The following is a 21,351-nucleotide window of genomic DNA, read 5'->3' as shown; positions in this document are numbered from 1 at the left end:
GGCCGCGGGCAGGAAAGGCAAGGAGGCGGCGGCGGCACGTTACAGAAATAAATCCGTTTATTCTCGAGCGGTTCCTTCGCGAAACGAGCACAGTACCGGGGCCGCGGGGCGGCGCGGCCCCCTGTGGCTGCGGGCCGGCCGCCCATCCCCGTCCCCTCGGGGCTGCCCCGCCTCGCCCCCGTGCCGGGCCCGCAGCCCAGTACAGACGTGGATTAAAAACATACGTGTTTTCCACAAGCGTCACACACAACCCCGTTCTTCCTCATCACCTCCAGGCTTTTCTTAACAGGCGTAAGGCTTAGTGTTAAAACATGTCAAAACGTGATTACGCGATTAAAAAGTGTATTACTCGTTACAGATCTCACATCCGGTGCTACAAACGGTGCTGCGCTGTAGCTCCTACGGCAAAGCGCGAGCGGGCGGGGAGGGCTCCTGCGCGAGGGCTGGCGCGGCGCGGCACGGYRCGGCACGGCGCGGCGTYGCYGCCCCGGTTTTCCACGTGAAAGGCGCGGGCGCCGCGCGCCGAGCAAGGGCAGCGTCGGCCCCCTCGGCCTCGCGTCAGCGGCTGTCAGCGGGTCGGGGCCCATCGGCCGAGCGGGTTACGCGCGGGCAGACGCACGAAGGTCGTTATTTTAGGTTATTATCTCAAGAAATTCTTCTAAACTCTTCTTGATGTGTGGCGGCTGAGCGGCAGCGTGGATTAACAGGCTCTGACCCATCTGCGCAAAGAGCGCTTTAGACAGCTTAGCGGTGGCCGTCCGAATGTTCCCGCCAGCGCCAGACAAGGAGCCGCTGTTGGTCGTATTTCCCAGGAGGTGCCAAAGCACGGCTAGAACTTTCTGCTCCACTGCGTGAGGCTTGCGCGGGTAAAGCTCTGTAACCAGGTCTGCGAGACAGAGAACAGGTTTTCAGGCACCCTTTGAAGACTATATTTAAATACTATTCACAAGTCGTCCCCTGCTTTCAGAGGCGTTTAAARGCACTGAAGCATCAAAGCATCTTCTCAAAGCAGCTAATGAAGGAATGCCATGCACAAAAGCGTCCTGGTTTTGCAGCAGCATCAGCGGTCTAATAAAAGATACACCCGCCTTCCCCACAAATACTACCCCTCCTATCCTCTCTCAGGACTTTATTGTACAGCAACATTGCTACTGCTAATAATTACAACTCTCCATTAAATTAAAATACAAGCAAGTGAAACAATTTTTTTAAGCTTCTTTTTTGATAGGATTACCATAAGGACCTTCATTCCTCACAGTGAACATCTGCTATTTTATGATTTCCCATTTATCTCAGAAATATCCAGTATGCACTTGAGTTCAAGGAACAATATAACCTTATTTTATAAATATATACAAGCTGGAATATTTTCCATACTTAATTCATGATGTAATTGTCTAAGTATTTACAGGCAAATACTTGTCTTTCTGCTAGAATATGTATGCATGTAGTCTTCTGATATTTCTACTACAAACTTCTCAAAAAAATCCAGAAAGAAACGAACTKTTTAGGGGTTGATAATTAGTACTGTCCAATAAATCATGTAGTTTAATTTCCTCACTATTAAATATAGACCTACCCTCAAAATAAATTCAATAATCTCTGCTTGGCTAATGCGTATTTCCCAGAAACACWTTCCAGGTTCACATCAAAGGAGATTTCAACATGTCCGCTATTAATTTCTTTAAAGTTAAAATTATTAAAATATGTAYATAAATTCTAATAGAATTTGTCTTCTATTTTGTAATGAATTTTTCTTTAAACTTTTGGCGCCGGTTTAGGAAGAAAATGATTATGAAGTCTGCCATTTTTATGACGACTGCAGCTCAGCTTGCCTACTGTGTCTCCTTTAAGWCTGATCACCAGTAAGTAGTATCAAGAGCTTTATCACGAGAGTGAAACCAACGGGGAAMAGTAAACAGGCATAAAAGTAGAACTGTAGTTTTAAAAATCAGTCATTCCATTCTTTTCTTCCTGACAGGGGTACAGAGGAGGAGGAGAATATGAACTGAAACAAATAARGGAAGTAAGCAAGATGACCCTCCACAGTGAGCCCTAGTCCTTTGGCTCTCTGCATAGAAAAAACAAATCATAGAATCGCAGAATGGTAAGGTTGGAAGGGACCTCTGGAGATCATCTAGTCCAACCGTCAGCATAGCCTGTACGGGGACTGAACCCACGACCTTGGCATTAGCAGCACCATGCTCTGACCAACTGAGCTAAACCCGCCCAGAAATGGTTGCCTGCAAGGCAGAAGTAGGCATGTCCAGAAACCAAGTCACAAATATCTGATAGAATGAAACACTCATTACAAAACAGCACTTATTCTCTCCATTTCTGTATTAAAGCTCTGYTAAACTTCAGGTAATTATGCAGCTTGCAGGGATATCTGACCAAATCATAATCTTTTGTTTTGTCAGTAACAGCTTCTGTTTGCATTGGGAGGGACTGAAATTTGATACTGCTGCGTTATTAATGCTTGCAATCTACTCTAGACCGAAGGGCAGATTTGCACCAGGCTACAGCCTTGTCACCATGGTCCTACAGTGAATTTACATAATCAGAATGCCATACAAATAAACAGATAGACAAAGCAAAATAAAACTTTACCAGCAAGCTTTTCTGTCATATCTTGTTTTGCTTTTCCATTCAGAAACTGGGCTTTTGTGCAGAATGGCTGGAGAAGCAAATACTTATCTAAATTCAAAGAAGAACACATGTTAAAAATMTTAAGCAGAAAATTAAACACTTTAGAAATAATCAGAATATCAAAAAATGGAAATAACATCCTTACTTATGATATAGTAACTCCAAGAAAACAAAGCAATGTATTCAAGGGCATAAAAGCATAAAGGAAAACTCTTAACAACCCTGAACTACTTCAACAATCCGGCAGTATGAGGCATTTTCATTTACTGAAAATATTCAGATTCTGCTCCCAAAGCCAAGAGAGTTGAGAAAGGAAATTAGCTGTGGCATGCACAAATCAGCAAAAATCTAGTTCTCTGAWCTGCATAAGAGCCTCAGCAGTTTGACGTGCTTCTGAATAATGAAACACCAGCTATGAAATTATAATAAAAGCACCTACGACTAGTCCAGCTAGCAGTATTTTTACTGGACTGGCAAAACACTGAAATAGTAAGATGACTTGTCTGCTTTGTGATGTGTCAGAATAAAAAATTATTACACAATACAATGTCCAGATGGAAATTATTTTAAAGAGCAACCCTTTACATTCAAAATTTAATCAATGAACTCTTGAAAATTAACAGTGAGTACATTACCTAAGTGTTGACATAGAGCCTGAATAACATTTGTGACAGCTGCATAAATGCCTGGATTTTTGGAGTTTAGGTTGTTGTCTACCATGGCAGGAATCAGCATGTTGATCACAGGTGATAAATTGTCTTTCAGCAATGGAATCATCTTGTGCATTGTCTCCAAAGCAACCTGATTTACTTTACTGTTGGAGTCATGTAAGCGAGACTTGAAAGCATCAAAGATCTGAAAAATTATCCAAACAGCATTCATCAGAATTAACAATTAACGTTTGAAGTGGATATTATATTTCCTGCTTTATATTTGCATTTTTATTGTCCTTYTTCTCAAGAGACAGCTCTGATATGCAAAAAAAGGGATTTTAATCTTTTAGGAAGTAAAGCAACATTTGTTATTTGTATTCTGTGTATGATTCAACTAGTTTCAGAAACCTAGTTTCATCTGAATTTGAATCATTCCTATGCAATATAATAGAAGTACACTAGCCATATGTAACTTTCAATATGACTAGTATTTTCTGCAAATAAAGTATTTTTAACAAGACAAAACCCTATTGGGCAAAAAAAGTCCATTTATAGCATCTTTGAGACGTACRTTTTGCTTCTGTGTCCCTCACAGCACATAGTGAGATGGCTCTAGTCTYGTAATCTGTACATGTCGTTATGACATGCAGTAACATGCCTAAATTTGTTTCTGCCTTTCRGAGGCATAACTAACAGATATCCTCACAGAAAAGCTCTAGCCTGAACTTCTTAAAATTTGTTTGTATTTTGAGTATCACCTGCCAGTTCCTCGATCAAGCCCACAATTCTAAACTTCACCTCTTTTAGAATGATAACTGATCTTAATTTATAGATTTCAAAATCATTCACAAGTAGGACACTGGAGAGTTTCACAGCAATATGTTACAGCTTCAAAGCAAAGACACTGCACTGTTAAAAGACAGTTTCAATCTGTCTATGCTTAATTTACAACTATTGGATCTCTTAGCAGTATTTTTCTTCTAAAGAAATTGTTTTCCCATCAGAAACAATATGTTCCTAAAGCAATTAAGACATTTCCTCACCTTCTCCTACATAAACATGTAGGCAAATTTCAACCGCCTGTTTCCAGAGATGGATCTTGATTTCTCCTTGCAGATCTTTTTGTAACCTGTTCCAGTATTTTAATCTTTTCCCCACAGACGCATATGAAACTGCACACAGTATTCCAGAAATAGTTCCATGAGTTTTATCTCTATGTGAAAGCTTTCAAGCTCTTCCTATTTACTTCCAACTACCTTTGTAGCTCACGTTATCTCCCTTTAAGCATAACTGATCTGCTCCTCTGTGTTCTCCCATTAATCAGACGTACTTATTGAAAGAGATTCTAAGATTTTCAGCAGAAAATTTTGTGACAGAACTTTCAAGACTGTTGAAATAGAATGTTTTTGTAGTTACCTTCACAATGTTTGCAACAACAAGGTCTTGATTGTTCTCTGTATCTGATAACAATTGCTTAATTCCATTTATTCGATCACGGAAGTCTTTTGCATTCAATAAATCTGTAATGACTTTAACATATTCTGCAGTTTCTAGTGAATTATGAGCTGTTCTTCTTGGAACTTCACGAGCTTCTGCAGATTCTTTACTGAAAAGGAAAACACGTTATTCAGCATACACATAAGCAAGCTGGAACAGGAGTCTTTAATCTAAGACATTTTCTTTCAGCAGAGGTGCAGATACCAAGAGTATACAGAAAATCTTGTGATGAAGGAGGTCTCATGTTTAAATATGGTTATTGTAAAAGAACTCATGGACTTATGTGAAGTCCAGATAAGTATCTTGCATTTGCAGACCAGTCCAGACAGATTCCCTAGCTCACTCCTAATGCTTGAACAAAGTTTTTTGATGGAACGTGGAACAAGCATCTTTCTTCTTGCATCTTCAAGTTCAAGCCTGTTAGCTGTGAGCATACAAAACCTGACATCGATATCTTCTGTCCTTACAGTGTATCACAGGCACTACAACTACTCAAATCAAGGATATGAGGGCCTTGGGCAGACTCAGTACAGAGCATCTTTTATATGGAAATGGACAAGTAGCTTTACATGCCAAAGCAGAAATCCATTATCAAGCCTAAACTTGATTACTATCTTGAGTAGTAGAGAGTGCGTGWCAGAAATCTGTTCCTGAGTAGATACCTTCCCCCAAGTTCAAAAGAAGACGTACTAGAAGACAAAACAGGAAACCAGAAATGGAGACAATATGTTCTAGGATCACTGTCATCCCAGTTAAAAATCTRTCTCATTCCCTAGTCATCCAGGTAAGTACACAAATGGTTAATCTGATTTCTCAAGTGTGCTGTACCTGCCACCAGGCATTTTGTTTCTATAGAGAGTTTGAATAGCAACATCTTGAYCTGATAATTGACCTGTGAATTCCAAGTGCTTGTGTGCTGTGTGTATTTTCATACATAACATATTGATAAACAAATTAGCTTTAAAATGCACAGATCAACTTTAATATTAGCAGCTATCCCATTTATCTGGGAAATGTAAAGTTTCAACGTCTTCTTCAAGTATGTTTAATTTTCACAAACTTGTGAATGCTTAGACAGTCTTTTCTTGTGRAGAGGCTATTCCCTCAGAGGTCAGTAACTAACAGGGTAAAACATTCAGTGAGATCATTACCTCTCAGTGATGTTGAGAGCATCTCTGGAAGTAGATGAYGACCTCGAATGTCCAACACTACTGGTATGGGAACGTCTTCCTTTTGCTGAAGGTGTATCTAAYGGCATCTCCCCCAGACCCTGCACAAAGATAAAAGTATTTATTAGCATCACTGGTACTCTTCTGCACTGCTGGAGACTCTTTAAAGGCAAGTCTGACAGCTATGCAAAGTATAATAACAAAGCACAGTTGATTCAGCATATCTGCAAGGAGTAAGGGCTTACAGAGTTTGGCTCATAAGCACTAACTTGCTCTGGGGCTGTCACTCCATTACTTGCAGTTCTCTGAACATACCTTTCCCATTCCCTGTAGATTCATTGCCTGTACCTAACAGCTWCTAGTACAAGTTTGTATTTCTCAGCTATTCAACAAAATCTTTTTTCCACATACCTTTTGACGTAGATTGCTAACAGACTCCTTAATGTAAGGCAAATCCTTGGCTGGCACATACTTTTCAAGCATTTTACCAAAATCAGGATGAGACATCATACTGAAGAGCATCTTTCGACCATAATACCTGCAAGGTAACAAACCGTGACGTACACTTCTGTAAACACTGATTTGCTCTGTGACTCCATTGCTAATTAGACACTTGTAATTTCAAAATACAAAAGTGCAAGAAGGTTGTTCTAAGCGTACCCTGACTTCCTTTTCCTGCTCCCACAAAGAAACTTTGCCTAGCAATTATTATTTAAACAACTGAGCAAAATGAGGAATAAGAACAGTCCTCCATTTCAGTGTTGAAGCATCTGCTGTCTTTAAATTGGGCAGTCCAGCCTGCCAGTCAGAGCATGGCCCATGCCATGCCTGTGCCCTGGAGAGCATGTCCCTGGAGCCCCTCTCGTCCTGCCACTGTGGCGGACACAGCCGCGGGAGGCATTCAGATGATTTGGCTACGCATGCTGTCCTAACAGTCATCCTCTGTCACTGCTAAGGAAAACACAGAGCTACACAGAAGCTTTAGCTGCTTGGAGTGGGCTTATCTGAATTATTGTTAGCTTTACCAACCTTGTTTCTTGTGAACCGTCCTGTGCAAACCTGGCTATTGCAGGCAAAATCCTATCAGTGACATCTTTGGTTCCAGACAGTATCCGTGCAGGACCCATACGTTCTACAACATCCGACAGGTGCTGGGCTGTACATCTCCTCACCGCGGTATGCAGATGGCTTAAGAAAACACAACTGCTTAGTAAAAAGCCATGACAAGATTTAAATTACAGTATTCATCTGCTCTACCAAATGTAGTGCACAAGTTTTTATTCTTCATCTTTTGCATAAAATGCAACTARGATACTGCTGCTATGCAGATACTTATTCTGGTTTTATGGAAAAAATGTTGTGAAGTAGAAAGGAGAGGCTGAACTTTTTTAAAAGGATAATCCATTGAACTGATTTCATTTCTTCACTTAAAATATGTACTAGAATGCAGAATGAAAAGAGAAAATGAATGTCCTTTTTATTTAAAGTCGTTTTCATTCTCCTACCTTCTGTGGGGCAGAGTACTGCAGCTTTAAGATTGTTAAAACTGGAAATTTTCTTTTTTAAGGTGAAGCTTTTAGTTTGCTTTAAAATAGTTTGTTTTAGAAAGAACACTATTAAAATGTTCTTTTTAGATATTTTATGAAAAACAAATTCCCATGCACTGACCCATATCTTGTTTTATATCAATTTARAATTAAATAAAGCAGTATTTTATTGACTTCTAACAATCTTGCTGAAGTTTATTTCCTACAAAAAAGAGATCATCGAATACTTATGCTGATGAAAATGAGAGAAATGATGGAATCAATTTTCAACTTGTGTAGCAAACTAACCCTGTACATAAATYAGGCTGCTGATCCCACATGAGTTTGGAGCATACGATTCAATTCCCCAAATTCGGAACATTCCAATTTTATTTTCATCGTTAGGTTAAAAATGCTATTTTAAGCACATTTTACTGCACAGTAAATGAGACATTTGTAAGGTTTACCTTTCATAATGCAAATGGAAAAACATGTCTAAAGGAGAGAGCTAAGGAAATGAACTGCTTTGGTAAGTCGCACCAGTGGCTCCCTAGCTTTTCAGACACACATGAAGATCCAGCATTCTTCCTGAATGATTGTGTTCCCATTTCATCAAGATTTTAGTTTTCTGTAATCCCACAGATTATCATGGCCTCACTGGAAGTAAAGGTACCACTAGATTATACTGCAGTCCAGGACATGCTGGCAGCTCATATAGGTGGCTTCAGTCTGCGTAAAGACAACTATCTAGGTCTACCGAAACAGCAAAATGTAGCAACTCAGAATAYAGTTCAGGCTGTAAAATTAGGGCAGCAACTTGGCTGCTAGTATGCTAAACTGTGCAAATACAGCAATACTGTTGGCCATTACTGAGCAACGTAATAGCTTTGACTAGTTTGCAGGACCCGCATTATATCTGTGGAGCAGTCACATGTTTCTGTAGCTTGGGAGAAGAAAACAGTAACAGAAAATTCTTAGTGTATGTACAGACAGTAAAACAACTACGAAGTTTAAAGATCTCACTAACCTGATGCAAACAAGTCCCTATTCCCATGCCTGCTGCCCATGCAAAATAGTAGGAAATTTCAGTGTATGCATAAGATTCTACAATTAAACATAACTGATACAGATAAGAAACATGACATTCAGATCTCTGAAATACTATCACTGTGATTTCAGATCTAGTCCTGGAATCATAATCACATGGATTCCTGGAATTACCTGGAATYACAATTTCACAGCTGAGCAAAAATCAGTATAGGTACCTAATCAGAGTTGAGAGTGCTTTACTTATGATAACAGTAGACTTAAAATGTGTAAAATAGAAAATACACACATTTTAAAATAAGATCTTACGAGTTTGTACTACAAGTTAACTTGAATGCAGAAGCTGTGGTGAATACAAAAGCTAAGAAACTCAATGTATAAGCCACATTTAGTACGATCATGCAATCGCGTCAAACAACCTCAAGTTTTCCACATTATACTGAAGAAAGATATCATTCTTCTCCCATATTTCATCTTTGAATATAATTCTTCTATTCACTGTTCCACTCTCAAGAGATGATAGCTCCACAAGTCCCACATAGGCTTTTTTCCTAAGAAAGGCCAAATYTGCCTGAAGCCAATACTAGAAAAGCTGCAACTTGCAGGGCTACTCAGGCCAGCAGCTGACGTGCCACACATTGGAAACATACTGTATTCCGGGATTCAGTCACCTCTTCCACTAGAGGCTTCTTAGCTGTGAAGTCCCTGCTTCAAACGCTGTATTCAAACTCACAGTTCAGACAATTTTTACACCTTTTATCTCTGAAAATGTATTTGAGTTCACAATTTGGAGGGGTCAAATCTTCATAGGTCTAGAAATCTCAGGATAAATYAGTGTGTTTGAAACTGCTACTGCAAAGGGGGTATCAGATTTAGCCAGTTGTGCTCACGAGTATTGCCTAGCCTAGCATTTCTGAAAAAAYGGTGAGAGTATATAAACAGATAATTGCTGAACCTTTTTACATAGCTTCTGAGTAAAAGCAATGTGTGCCTGCTGTCTGCTGCTCTTAAATTCAGAAAAAATTAATACATGTGGGCATGTTTCATAAATTATTTAACTCCCAAGGCTTATATTTGCTTTTCAGTTTAATGTTCAAATGGAAGAATAGTTCTTACTGCCTTTCAGGAGACAGAATCAATATATTCCATAACCATGAACTTCCCAGGAAACAAAATAGGAAGAAAAACATTTTGAATCAAGAATAACTTATGAGTTCCAGCTGTGCAGCAACTCTAAAGTTTGTTTTGTAACACTGTGTCTGATGCCCCTAATGGAAGGGACAGGCTACACGAAATTCATATGCGTCTAAATGATGGCACATACATCAGAGAATAAGTAGAACTAAGTGTACACCTGACATATGGAATGCCTAATGGCTCGGTTAAGTTTTGCTATTATGGTGAATGAGGATATAAAAGGAAAAATAAAAGCATTCTTTACAGGTAAGGTGAAAGAAAATACTACATCTACTACAGATTAAAGTGAGCTAAAGGAAAGAATCAAACTATGAAAACAAGAATGGAAGCTTGTCATGTGTGAGGTACTCAAGAAAAATAGTGGCCATCACCGCTCACAGGAAATTAAAATGCAGACAAAAGACTACTAACAAGTTAAGTGTAAGAGAGTAATATAAAATGGACCAACATGATTGCATCCAGAGATAGACAGTTRTAAATCATTTTGCTATGATTTCTGTTAACTGTTTTCTGTTAAGAAAACATAGTGSTGAAGAATTGATAAAAGAACTTTTGGAACGCAGAACAAATGGCAAATGAGAATGCTATCTGAGCTTTGCTACACAATGCAAAATAGTTTCTTAGGACTATCATATTACACTGAATAAAACTACTGAATTCTTGCAAAACAACAAGAAAATATACAAGATTCCCAAATCAACAGCCACATTTTTATACAACACAAAAAGAAAGGTGTGTGTGTAGTGGGGGAAGACTTGCATGTTACTCATATGCCAAAAAACATATGCCCCTGGACAAAAGATGTGCAGAGTTAGATCACTGTATTTTTAATTCATTCTGCTTATCATTTTTTGAAAAAGATTTAAATAATCACTATACTTGACTGTTTAATCTATTCAGGGTTATTTCTCCATAAAGTCTTAGTAAGAATTACCTTTGCCCTCCATTTATAAGAGAACAAAGTGCACGTGCTGGAGTCACATTATTAACCATAGCCTTCAGTGCTTTGTCTACATCTTCCCTTATAAATGTGTTGGATTCACCAGCTTTGTGCAASAGGACTTTTACTGTATTATCTAGTTCTTGATCCATGTTCTTTTTCAGGTGGGTGAACAAATCCCCTAAACAGACCACAGCAGCTCGAGAAACACCTGAGCGTAAATTCTTGACCTGCGCACAGAAAAACCCAAACAAACAATGAATATTGCTTATAAATATACTTAAAATTAAGTAAAGCTTTATGTTTCCCACTGCAATTTTTACATAATTTTAAAATTGAGAAATAACTTTCTTACTTGATTCACAATGTGTGAGAATTAAAATACATATACATTAAAATGCTAYAAAGTACAATCTAAATGTTTTCAGTTTCTTTGGAAGTCAAATAACCTGTTGGTAACTGAAGTATGAGCTGCTTCACTGAACTACAAACTCATCCTTTTCAGGATGTCCAAAACAGAAAAATGAACTACAGATGAATATACCATTTCATGTCCATGTATCTCAGAGCTATAAAATACATATACACACACAAACAYACAYGTATAGTCAGTGAAATACTGTGATATTAGAATTTAACCTCTTGAGCCACAGCCAAACTTGTCTCATGCAGTTTTACAGTCAGAATATCCACATGATAGGCAGACAAACATCTCACAAAGTTCAGACCTTCAATTTTCTTCTCCCTATGTAAAGTAAATATTTACATTAAAAACATTTACAAATTTCTTGCAGAAATATGAAGGTAGAAATACTAAGGAATCAAATAGCAAACAAATTAGATTGCAAACAGCAATGACATTTAAAACAGAAAATTCTTTCACAGTAGGTCTATCCYTTAATGTGGGAGTAGGGCTGTGTTAACATACCAGCCTCTAAATTCTTTCCTACAATTCTGTCCACAGAATTGAATAAAGAAAACGATTACTTTCCKTCACAAAACTGAAAAGGCAGCGTTTTTCCCCCATTAGAGCAGCAGTAAAGCCTTGTATTCCACAGAAAATAAACAAGAAGGTATTGGTGGAGGCCCTACACAAAACAGGACTTAGACTTCAACAATACTGCAARTTTCTGAAAACACTAAGCATCATTTTACAGCAGTTACAATTTAAACTAGATTCAGACTGAAGAATAGCTTTTTCCATTTTTCATCTGTTACTTGGAATCCTTTTCACTACTTTTATGTTACCTCCATTTTGCCAGTTTGTTATCAACATAAATGTCTTCTACATTATGTTCAGACTCTGAATAGATGTTTACACTCACCAGTCATCATCAGCTAAAAGTCTCAGGGCTTCTGTCAGTGCTGTTTCTGGTTTTGAAAARGGTTGTAATTCTGATGGATCCACTATTTCTGGACTGTGAGTGACCGATGGGGTCCGATCTTTATACTGTCCTCGTRCTCCAAGAGAAATGTCATCTGTAAAGTCATAAAGCATACCAAATAATTAACGTAATCTGAAGAAATCAGTTTCTTCAAAGGAAGAAAATATAGAAAGTTTGAAGTTTATAGACATTGCTTCTGCTGAAGGACCAAGTTTACAAAAACACAGCTTCCTCTGTTACCTCCTTAATATATTAGCATATGTGAATGAAAATCTTTGCGTACAATYACCACTTTAAAGTCACAAACACAAATGTATTTTKTTTAACATAAAAATATATGAACAATGTGCTAAMGCACAACATGGTAAAACTTGAAAGAGCCTAGGTATGAATTTATCTGAAAACTGAAATTGAAAATCACTGCATAAAGTTCAACACTTTTTCAGCTTTCAGAAGAAATTTGACATACTAATCTTGTGATACAAAAAAGATTATCTAGCTTCTGTTGTTCGAGGAGATGGAAAAAATCATAATTGTGAGTAATTAGCTACCAAGAAATAATTTTATAAGGTGTGCAGTCATAAGAAAAGAACCCCAGAGTAAATGCTCTTAACAGAGAATTTTTAGTCCAATGAATCATTCAATTCCATTTTAACAAGATAATAATCATGTTCAGTTTATTATAGCATAAAGTTCTTAYTATATCTGGAAGACTATTTATTTTCAATTCATTTTATTGTCATATTAAAACCTGTACTTTCTGTCATATTTACAATGTATTCGTATTTTTCCAATATTACAGACAACTGGGAAACTCTCAAGCCTATGACCATCATCAACATTCGTYTGTATTCTGAAGAGGTTTCGAATGTATATCTTAAAAGCATCTCAGTGAAAAACGTATCTAGAAGAACTTTTTCTTGGGGCAGGAAGGGGTTGGAAGAGAGCCAGTTTTCCAGCAATACTTTACATCATTTAGGTTACCGAGCAAGAAAAAAAACCTCTAGTGTTTCAAACATTTCCCTAACAAATTACATTTGAAGAATGTTTCAAGGGAGCAGTGATGAGTTCTGTTTCTCTTCCTCATCCCCTGTAATTTTCTAGAGCATCTCAGGCCAATTAATTTTACAAATAAATCACACTAAACYTGACTGTATTTTGGAATTTTCACACACAACTCATCTAAACATTTTAACATAGTCTCWTACATTTGGTTCAGTCATTTATGTTCAGTAACAGCCTACCAGAATCTAGCAAGGTTGAACACTGCGTCTTCTTCAAACTGGATGTTCTTTTTAATGAAGGACTCGAGACAACGTTTTCTAATGACGAAGATTCATTTCTTGATGATGCTAATATATCCCCATAGAGACTTAAATCTAGAAAACAGAAAAAAACATCTGAACTACAACAGCAAAATCAGAAAAAGGGAAATGACTTKTATTTTCAGACCTAATTTGCTTTTTGTAATTTTTATTAACTGTAGCGTTTCAAGTATTTCTCATAAGCACTTTACTTTCCAGTATTTGCACTATAGGACTCRCAACAAATGACTGGAGAGCACACTGCAATGTGAAATGCACTGAAATCATACCTTATGTCATACTAACAGTCATCATCTTTAATAATTATCCCAGAATTATAATTTCAATTTCAGCAACATTTAATAGAACATTATTCATTTAAGACAAACACTAATCCTCACTTTGTATTGTTATTTTCTCTGGTTCATTCAGCTTGAGTGTCACCCAGGGATTTTCTTCTTTTTCTTCGAGGTCTTCGTGTTGTTCTTTGTGACTCTGTTCTTTTTCTTCTTTTTTCTTCTGCCTCATCTTATCCTGGGCAGATTTTGACATGGCAATTTTTAACTGCACGAAATTAATCCAACCATTAGGAGATGCAATAATAATAAAAATAATCTCATTTTAATCTAAAATATAATAGGATGAAAAAAGAACTTCAGATAACCAACTTAACTTGGTATCAGCAGTATTGTTAGTTGGTGTCATTAATAACAGCCCTTTTAAGAAAAGAATGCAAATTCCGTATGGTCTATGCCAAGATGATCAAATTTATTTCACATGCATTTATCAATTAAAAAATGCTAATCCATTCCTGTCCTTATTTACACTGCATGAACAATCTGCAGTAGTCAATTTACTGAGAAAACGTAGCCTCTTTTTTATTTAACCATTGTTAGAAAAATAATGCTGAACTACAAGAAACTTCTGGTTTAGGCTTAATGCAACATTCTGCAAACTTTAGGAGAAAGAAACTGTTCTCATTACTGTTTGCACAAAAAAAAAAAGAAAAGAAAGTTAAATAAGCCATTCAGATCAAAAATTTGCACACAGCCAACCAGATGTTGACAAACGAGTTCTCACTACTAACCCAGCTTTAGTCTTCAAAGTATGATGGAACTCAGCGAATAACATAAACAAAGGACTTGTATTCTATTGCCAGCCACCTGAGCTATGATTTAATATTTTTYAATCAAACTCTTGTTTACCAGAACATAGAGACTATAAAACTATATTCAGCTGTGTTCATGCCTATTAGAAAACACAAAACGAGACAATAAAATCGTTCTGAAATTACCTCTTTTTCATTTTCAAGGTGAAGATAAGCAGCACTGTTCTGCCGGATGCCTCTCCCACAGATCCCTGRCGATGGCTCAGTGTCTGGACTGACAGCTTGGTCACCTCCATTCTCYACACATGTTATGGACTGGCTATACGTTAGTGCAGAAGAACTTCCAAAAACACCTGAAAGGCATATCATGTTGTGTCTTCATCAAAATAATCATCTCAGCCAGAAGAATCCAACAAAAACTAATGCAAAACAAAAGTAATTCCAGAAGATAAAAACTTTGCTATTGTAATATTAGTGCTAATTTCCATCTAAATGTATTCTTCTATAACTCTACCGAGTACAGTGGATGTTTGTGCACGTGTAGCCAGGTGCACCTGGCTACGAGGAGCACCTAACCTTCATCATTTGCTACCGTTCTGTCATTTATGAAAATAGCGTAGTAAAACGGATTTCTCAAAAGGAATAGAGCAATGTAACATGCAACTGCAAAACTTGAAAGGATAATTYTTTATATTTACTGTTGAAGCTGGAGATTGTCTACAATTTAAAATGTTTTAAGGAATCTACTTAGTTCCCCTTCTCYCACTCTGTAAGAAAAACACTTTTCCTCATTTTAAAAATATAAATAAAACACAGAAGATAATTTTGGTTTTGTAATACCTTTACCGACAACTGCTACTGATTCTTCAGATAGGATCCTTGGTGAAATGAAATCTTGGTTGTTCATTTGTTGAAAACTAGAAGTTGACCCTGTAAAACCTAAAAAAAACCAACAACCAAACAAATAAAAAAAAGAAAAAGCCAAAAAAACCCAAACAGATTGTGTAAATCATGCAGTTTACCCTYTGGTAGATGTTTTGTTCTTCTACAATGTCACCATACACTGACATCTGAATTGTTTATCACGTTTATAAATCATTGTTTTTTCAAGTCACTGAAATTCATAAGATTTACCAAATACTGATATTATCAGAATACTTGTAAGCATGCAGTAAATACAATTTCTGCCAAAGACAGTAAAGATAACCCATGCTTGTAAGAGGAGGTAGTATCTGTTTAAACCAACATATTCCACAAAAAATCCAGAAGTTTTAAACTAGTTTAATGGAAATGTAGAACTATTTCTTATATAATTCAGAAGAATTGAATCAAAATAGTATTTGATAAAGTATTTTTTTTTGTCTCAAACGGCACTTAATGTTTTCTGTATAAATTAGCAGTTTCTCAAGTTCTTCAGTTAAACGAATGACGTATTTTATGTAGTTCTGTTTTGGCTACATGAATAGCAAATAAAAACAGATAACTACGTGTTATTAATTGATAATTAATAATCTACATTTGCTTTTGCTATTTAAGCTAAATAATCTGAAATTTCTAAACAGAAAAAGCTAATCATCTACTAGAAAGCTTATTAATAGAGCCACTGGATTACTGAACTGTCTCAGTTGAGAAACATTCGGGCGACGTGACAGCCGTACGTTTCCTTCTATGGTTGCTGTAAATCTTTCACAGTTGCATGAGGAACCAGACACACCAAACTGGAAGTTGCTCTCTACTAGGCATGCCGAAGGATAACGAGCGGGGACTCATCAGAGCTGCTGTGCTTAACTGCCTTTACCTCCACCAGAACCACAGAACGATTACAGGTGCAARATATGAGACACCTCCTTCCCTTGCAAGGGATCTGAGTATCACATAGTTTTAATTTTGGACCTCTCCTTTTTGTGCTTTATGAGAAAAAAAGATCAACTGAAAGGGTTTCTAAGGAAAAAATATGCTGTCCTCCCACAGAAGCAATTATTGGCTTCTGGATGTTCCAAACTTTAATTTCTGAGAACTGTCAGAATTGGTCTTTTGTCATTTTCTTGAATATAATCTCCTTACCACAGATCCTGGCTGGAAGCACTTACAAATTCCCATTTTACTTGTGGCATGGAATAAGCAGGTGTTAAAAAACAAAGGATTTATAAATGTGATTATATATTCTACCTCTATTCTACCTCTATTCCTCAGTTTTGTATCTTTTATATAAAATAGCACTTGATTATTTGTTAAAAAAATAACAAAAAAACAACTTTCGAGGATAGACAAATTATCCATTTTAATTACAAAATCACAGCACAAAAAATCTTATCAGAACACATATCATTTTATGATTCAATTTCTATTAAAACTTGGAATATTGCTATTTGCTGTCATATTTGCCACTAAAACGCTGTTACTTGATGTTTACTTTAGCCACTACAAGGGAGATCTAAACAAGAGGAGACAGTGAGGACATGTACTCCTTAAACTGACTTCCACAATTTACATTTGATGTTCAAAAAAGCCTTTTTTTGTTTGAATATCCCTTATATACATCTGTATCATATTCACAGCAGTTATGATGCAGGGAACAGTAGGAACACCGAACGGTGGATTATTCCTAGTATGTTCTCAGTAAAATGATCCAGTTAAAACAGAAATAAAAAAATGTACTGGCTTAAGTTCCTTAATTTTACCAATGAAAAACAAAGTAATTTAAAACCTCAAACTTCTAAAGCTATTAATATTCAGACTGCGATAAATAACATTTTGAACATTTACTGTCTCCTGATCTTTAATTTTAACTGGCACTTGTTTATGTTAAAACCCCCCAACAATTAGAATAGGTATAAAGACTAGATGAGAGAGAATAAAGGTAAGTACCTTCAAATGTATTTTATATAAAAACTAATTTTAAAAAAAGATAAATAGCCTTTTTGTCATAAATGAGAGGTCAGATGAACAGTAATGTAGCAGACTCACAAACCTTTTGAATGCTTAAAACTTCTTCCGTGTTCTATGTTTTGACTTTTAAAAATAGTAGGTGACACTTCACTTTGCTTCTTGTCTTCAAAATCACCACATCCACTGCCACGTCTCAAACACTGACCAACTATGCTGACATTCGAAGTCCCTTTATCATGAAACATTAGCCCTGTAAAAGGAAAAATAGCAAACATAYATATAAAAAATTCTAGGTAATACAGGACTCTCAAAAAATCACATTTTCAGAGACTCTCAAACTGTTTTTCTATATGCAATATGGGTATTCCTTCCTAGAGAAATCTTAACATGACAGCAAAGATGCTCAGGGTCTGTTCACTCTTCACATGCAAAGGCTCTTATGTACAGACACTGGTTGAAAATCTAACTCAAAGCCTGAAAATTTGTTTTTATTTAAGTCTTTCAAATATGAATATTTATATACTAATTAATTCATCATTAAAAGCAAAACTAAAATATGATTCAAATAACTGAAAATAATAATAATTTAAAGCACAAGAAACTACAGTTCGGCAAGGYGAACCCCAGCTACAGGCATGAATAATCAGTCATAGAAAGAGAGTGGGAAGTAAGTGGTAAAAGGCAAATATACTGGGATATATAAACAGCTGCATGGGTACTTGTTGTAATCCTTCTACTCCATTCAACTCTAAGAGCACAACAGGTATTGCATGGGTGCTGCGTTTCAAAAAAAGAGGTAGATCTGTTGAAAAGAGCCTAGATGACAACAGCAGGAACAATTAAAAGTCTATCAAGTGTAACCTATGAAGGGAAGTTGGAAAAAATGGAGGTTACTCCAGAGAACAGAAGACCAAAGAAAAAAAGGAAGAATCTTCTGATAGATAAAAGGTTGCTTCTTGGAAGAAAAAAACAGTCCATCCTTGGTATTAAAACCAAAAAGTAATGGGATTAAATTACAGTAAGGAGGATTTACGTTCAGTGTTTGAAAACTTACTTGGTGAGAACAGCTACATGCCAAAATGATTTTTACAAGTTCTACAAATTCTGGTATAAAAGTTCAGAGCCTTGTGAGATTTGACTTGTGTGATGGGCCCAATCCAGTCAGTAGTTGGGGGAAGCTATTCCAACCTAGCCAGCAATGGAGTTTTCTTTATCAGTTAGCTGCACATGTATTAAGATGACCTTATCAGTAAAGTATGCTGTCAGCTCTCCACAAGAGGTCTGGGGCTGTGCATTCTTGTTGATTAACTGGTTCAGTAAGCAAAATAATTGTGCTGCTCATTATTTTACACTTAAGGTCAACTTCTCACAAAAGGTCTTTTCATGGAATGAATCTAAAAGGGTTAGCCACAAAATTTATTATTACGTATCTGCAGTGTTTGCTTTCCAATTTGTTCAGTCTTTTCAGACATCCTCCAATCTTAATAGCACCGAGTTTTCTGAAAAAATACACAGCTGCTGAGGCTCCAAGAGGGTGCTTTAGAGCAGTCATTGGGAAGAGGGGCCAGAAAAGATCTTTGTGGGCTCTGCTCCCTCAGTTCTTTTCCTCTAAGAAATATCTCCATCTAGTTGAGACAAACTTGATTAACTATAAATAATCATAAMCAATCAATTTTTGCCCATTACAGAAATCTGTGCTTGCAGTTCACTATATGCATAAAATAGAACAACATTGCTGAATTTCAGCTATCTATGAGGAAATTAACTGGTTGCAACCGCCTGATTTTTTTTTAAAGTCTTATTTAGCTGGTGCCCAATGAATTTTCAAATAATAATTTTGAATTTTGAAGAGCACATACTCATAAGTGTCATTTGTATTAAAACATTTTGTCATGACACAGAAAGAAAAAAACCCTTGAATTTCTTCTCACCTGCAGAACCACAGTATAATCTCAGTTTGATCAAATAAAATCTAGCAATTCCTTTTTTAAGCACTCAAGGGACAAATCTCATTGAACAAGTAACAACAAAGTCAAATCAAATACTAGCCAAAGTGATAATTCTGCCATATCTATGAAGAAAGTTATCTATTTATAAACTCAGTAAAATACCTGTGCTAGAGGTATGTTCTGTCACATTAGTGTCTCTATTTCTTGCTGAAGTTATTCTTGCAGGCTGTGATTTGCTGCCAAGTAGTGGAAAGATGTCTGACCTGTTACAATATAAAAAATACTTACATACGTACAATTATACACACTAGTCAAAGCCCATCTGAACAACACTTTCTAGCAGAGACACTGCTGTATTTCACTTCCTCTTCTTCAGTATATTTGTGGACAAATATTTCAAGTAARCTCCTACAAATGTTCACACTGAATAGAAAAAGAAAATTAATTCAGTAGAAATTATTTCATTAGCTGTTCTACTAAGAACACCACCATAAAGACAAGCCTTAAAAGTACACTTCACAGCAGTAGTAAAATTAATACACATTAAAAAAATCTAAGGAATCATTTGTCTGGGGGACTGACACTGCTGATTGCAATCTGGCAAAGAATGGCAAATGACAGTCACCAAAACTACTGACTTCTGATTTTCAAAATTAGCTGTGCTTTCAGCTCAGCTTCTAGCAGATAGATATTCACCAGGAAAACGTTGTTTTATACCAGACAATCTTGATACTTTTTTTTTTTCAAAATTATGTACTCCTGGTCTACATTAGAGTTACAGACAAACAGCGGCTCTTCCAGTTTCTGCTAGTATTGAAAACCGCAAGACTGGCTTTTCAGATCCTGCGGAAAGCCCATATACATCAGCCCACATACATAACCAATRAAGAGAAACTTCATTAACGCTTGTATTAAGTTTTCATTATTTATGGTACTATATCAGTGGATAAAATCCTTCTAAAAGTAGATACACAGAAGAAGGCTGCATTTTTGTTGCCCACTGTACCTATTTTGTGAACAGACAATGCCAATTTCCAGTGCTGGTAAATTAGCATCTGAACTAACCTCTCTGAAGATCCAGTATCTGTGAATCCTGTAAAATATTAAACTTGTGTTGTCACAGAATAATTGAAATGGTACGTGCTACAGCATGTATCCTTATCATAGCTGTTTTGGTCAAAACCTTGCCTCAAAGAACATTATATGTAGAATTTTGTAATCTTGATTTTGGGGATATTCTTTTATTTTCATGTGTTATTTTAAAGGTTATTTTTACAACCACAATTCAGCAATAATATATATGTGGAAGACAGAAATTACTCCTGAGACTCAACAGCTGTGAAAATCCCATTTCTGAACCATTCTAGGCTCAATAACTTTCCTTCTGTATGTCTCTTCTCTTCTTTCCTATTTTATTAATACAGCTGTATGCCAGCTTTAAAAGGATGCAGTTAGTATATACAAAAATACAACACATTCTTAGGATCAGAGCTACAAGCAGCTTTATCATGGGCTTCCAGAGTGGAAGGAAGATTGTGTACTGCAGAATTTTCAAAATTCCACAAAACYTTCCACTTAATTAAAAAAAGAAAAGGTCATACTGCTTACAACTAATTGTATCATTGCACTGCATAATCAAAATAACTTGTATCATCACACAATTTCTTTTCAGAGGAGCTCAATGAAGGCATTTTAGGTTAACAATAGTCTGTCAGTAATAAAATGGAAATCATTCACAATTTGCAATAATAAGAAACTTTTACTTTGTTTTTTTCTTCTCTCTCTCTCTCTCTCTCTCAAAAAAAAAAAATCCAGTTTAAATGTCCAGGCTGCAGTAAGCAAACCTTATCCTTCCTCTTAACTCCTCCTTCTTACTCATTTGTTTTGGCTATGGTTCACATACCTTCTATGACAGGCTAAAATCATCATGAAATATTTACTGCCACTGGCAGGACTTCAACTGCATGGTGTTACTATGGCTGCACCTCAGGACTCTTTCTAGTTAAAAGCTGCAATAAACTGGAATAATGTAATTAAG

The 21,351-nt window shown here is 36.5% G+C and overlaps 1 protein-coding gene across 1 annotated transcript in view; it reads right to left on the bottom strand.

The window, feature by feature from the left end:
• Positions 1-39: 39 nt before the first annotated feature.
• TOGARAM1 (TOG array regulator of axonemal microtubules 1) overlaps positions 40-21,351 on the bottom strand; it is a 41,556-nt gene continuing 20,244 nt past the window's right edge. The window contains exons 8-23 of the mRNA XM_085297873.1: positions 19,476-19,576; positions 17,447-17,614; positions 15,316-15,414; positions 14,662-14,828; positions 13,769-13,931; positions 13,308-13,442; positions 12,004-12,157; positions 11,318-11,423; positions 10,673-10,908; positions 6,998-7,156; positions 6,380-6,506; positions 5,951-6,069; positions 4,719-4,908; positions 3,285-3,504; positions 2,611-2,697; positions 40-886 (exon numbers count right to left, since the gene is read on the bottom strand). Of these exons, the coding sequence (XP_085153999.1) occupies positions 633-886; positions 2,611-2,697; positions 3,285-3,504; positions 4,719-4,908; positions 5,951-6,069; positions 6,380-6,506; positions 6,998-7,156; positions 10,673-10,908; positions 11,318-11,423; positions 12,004-12,157; positions 13,308-13,442; positions 13,769-13,931; positions 14,662-14,828; positions 15,316-15,414; positions 17,447-17,614; positions 19,476-19,576 (2,485 nt within the window). The 3' untranslated portion in view covers positions 40-632. The remainder of the gene's footprint in view (positions 887-2,610; positions 2,698-3,284; positions 3,505-4,718; positions 4,909-5,950; positions 6,070-6,379; positions 6,507-6,997; positions 7,157-10,672; positions 10,909-11,317; positions 11,424-12,003; positions 12,158-13,307; positions 13,443-13,768; positions 13,932-14,661; positions 14,829-15,315; positions 15,415-17,446; positions 17,615-19,475; positions 19,577-21,351) is intronic.

The sequence above is a fragment of the Rhea americana genome, unplaced genomic scaffold, assembly GCF_003343005.1.
Source record: "Rhea americana isolate MKP2758 unplaced genomic scaffold, rheAme1 scaffold_131, whole genome shotgun sequence".
Lineage (NCBI taxonomy): Eukaryota > Metazoa > Chordata > Aves > Rheiformes > Rheidae > Rhea > Rhea americana.
The sequence above is the reverse complement of the archived record's forward strand: the minus strand, read 5'-3'. Positions and strand labels throughout refer to the sequence as shown.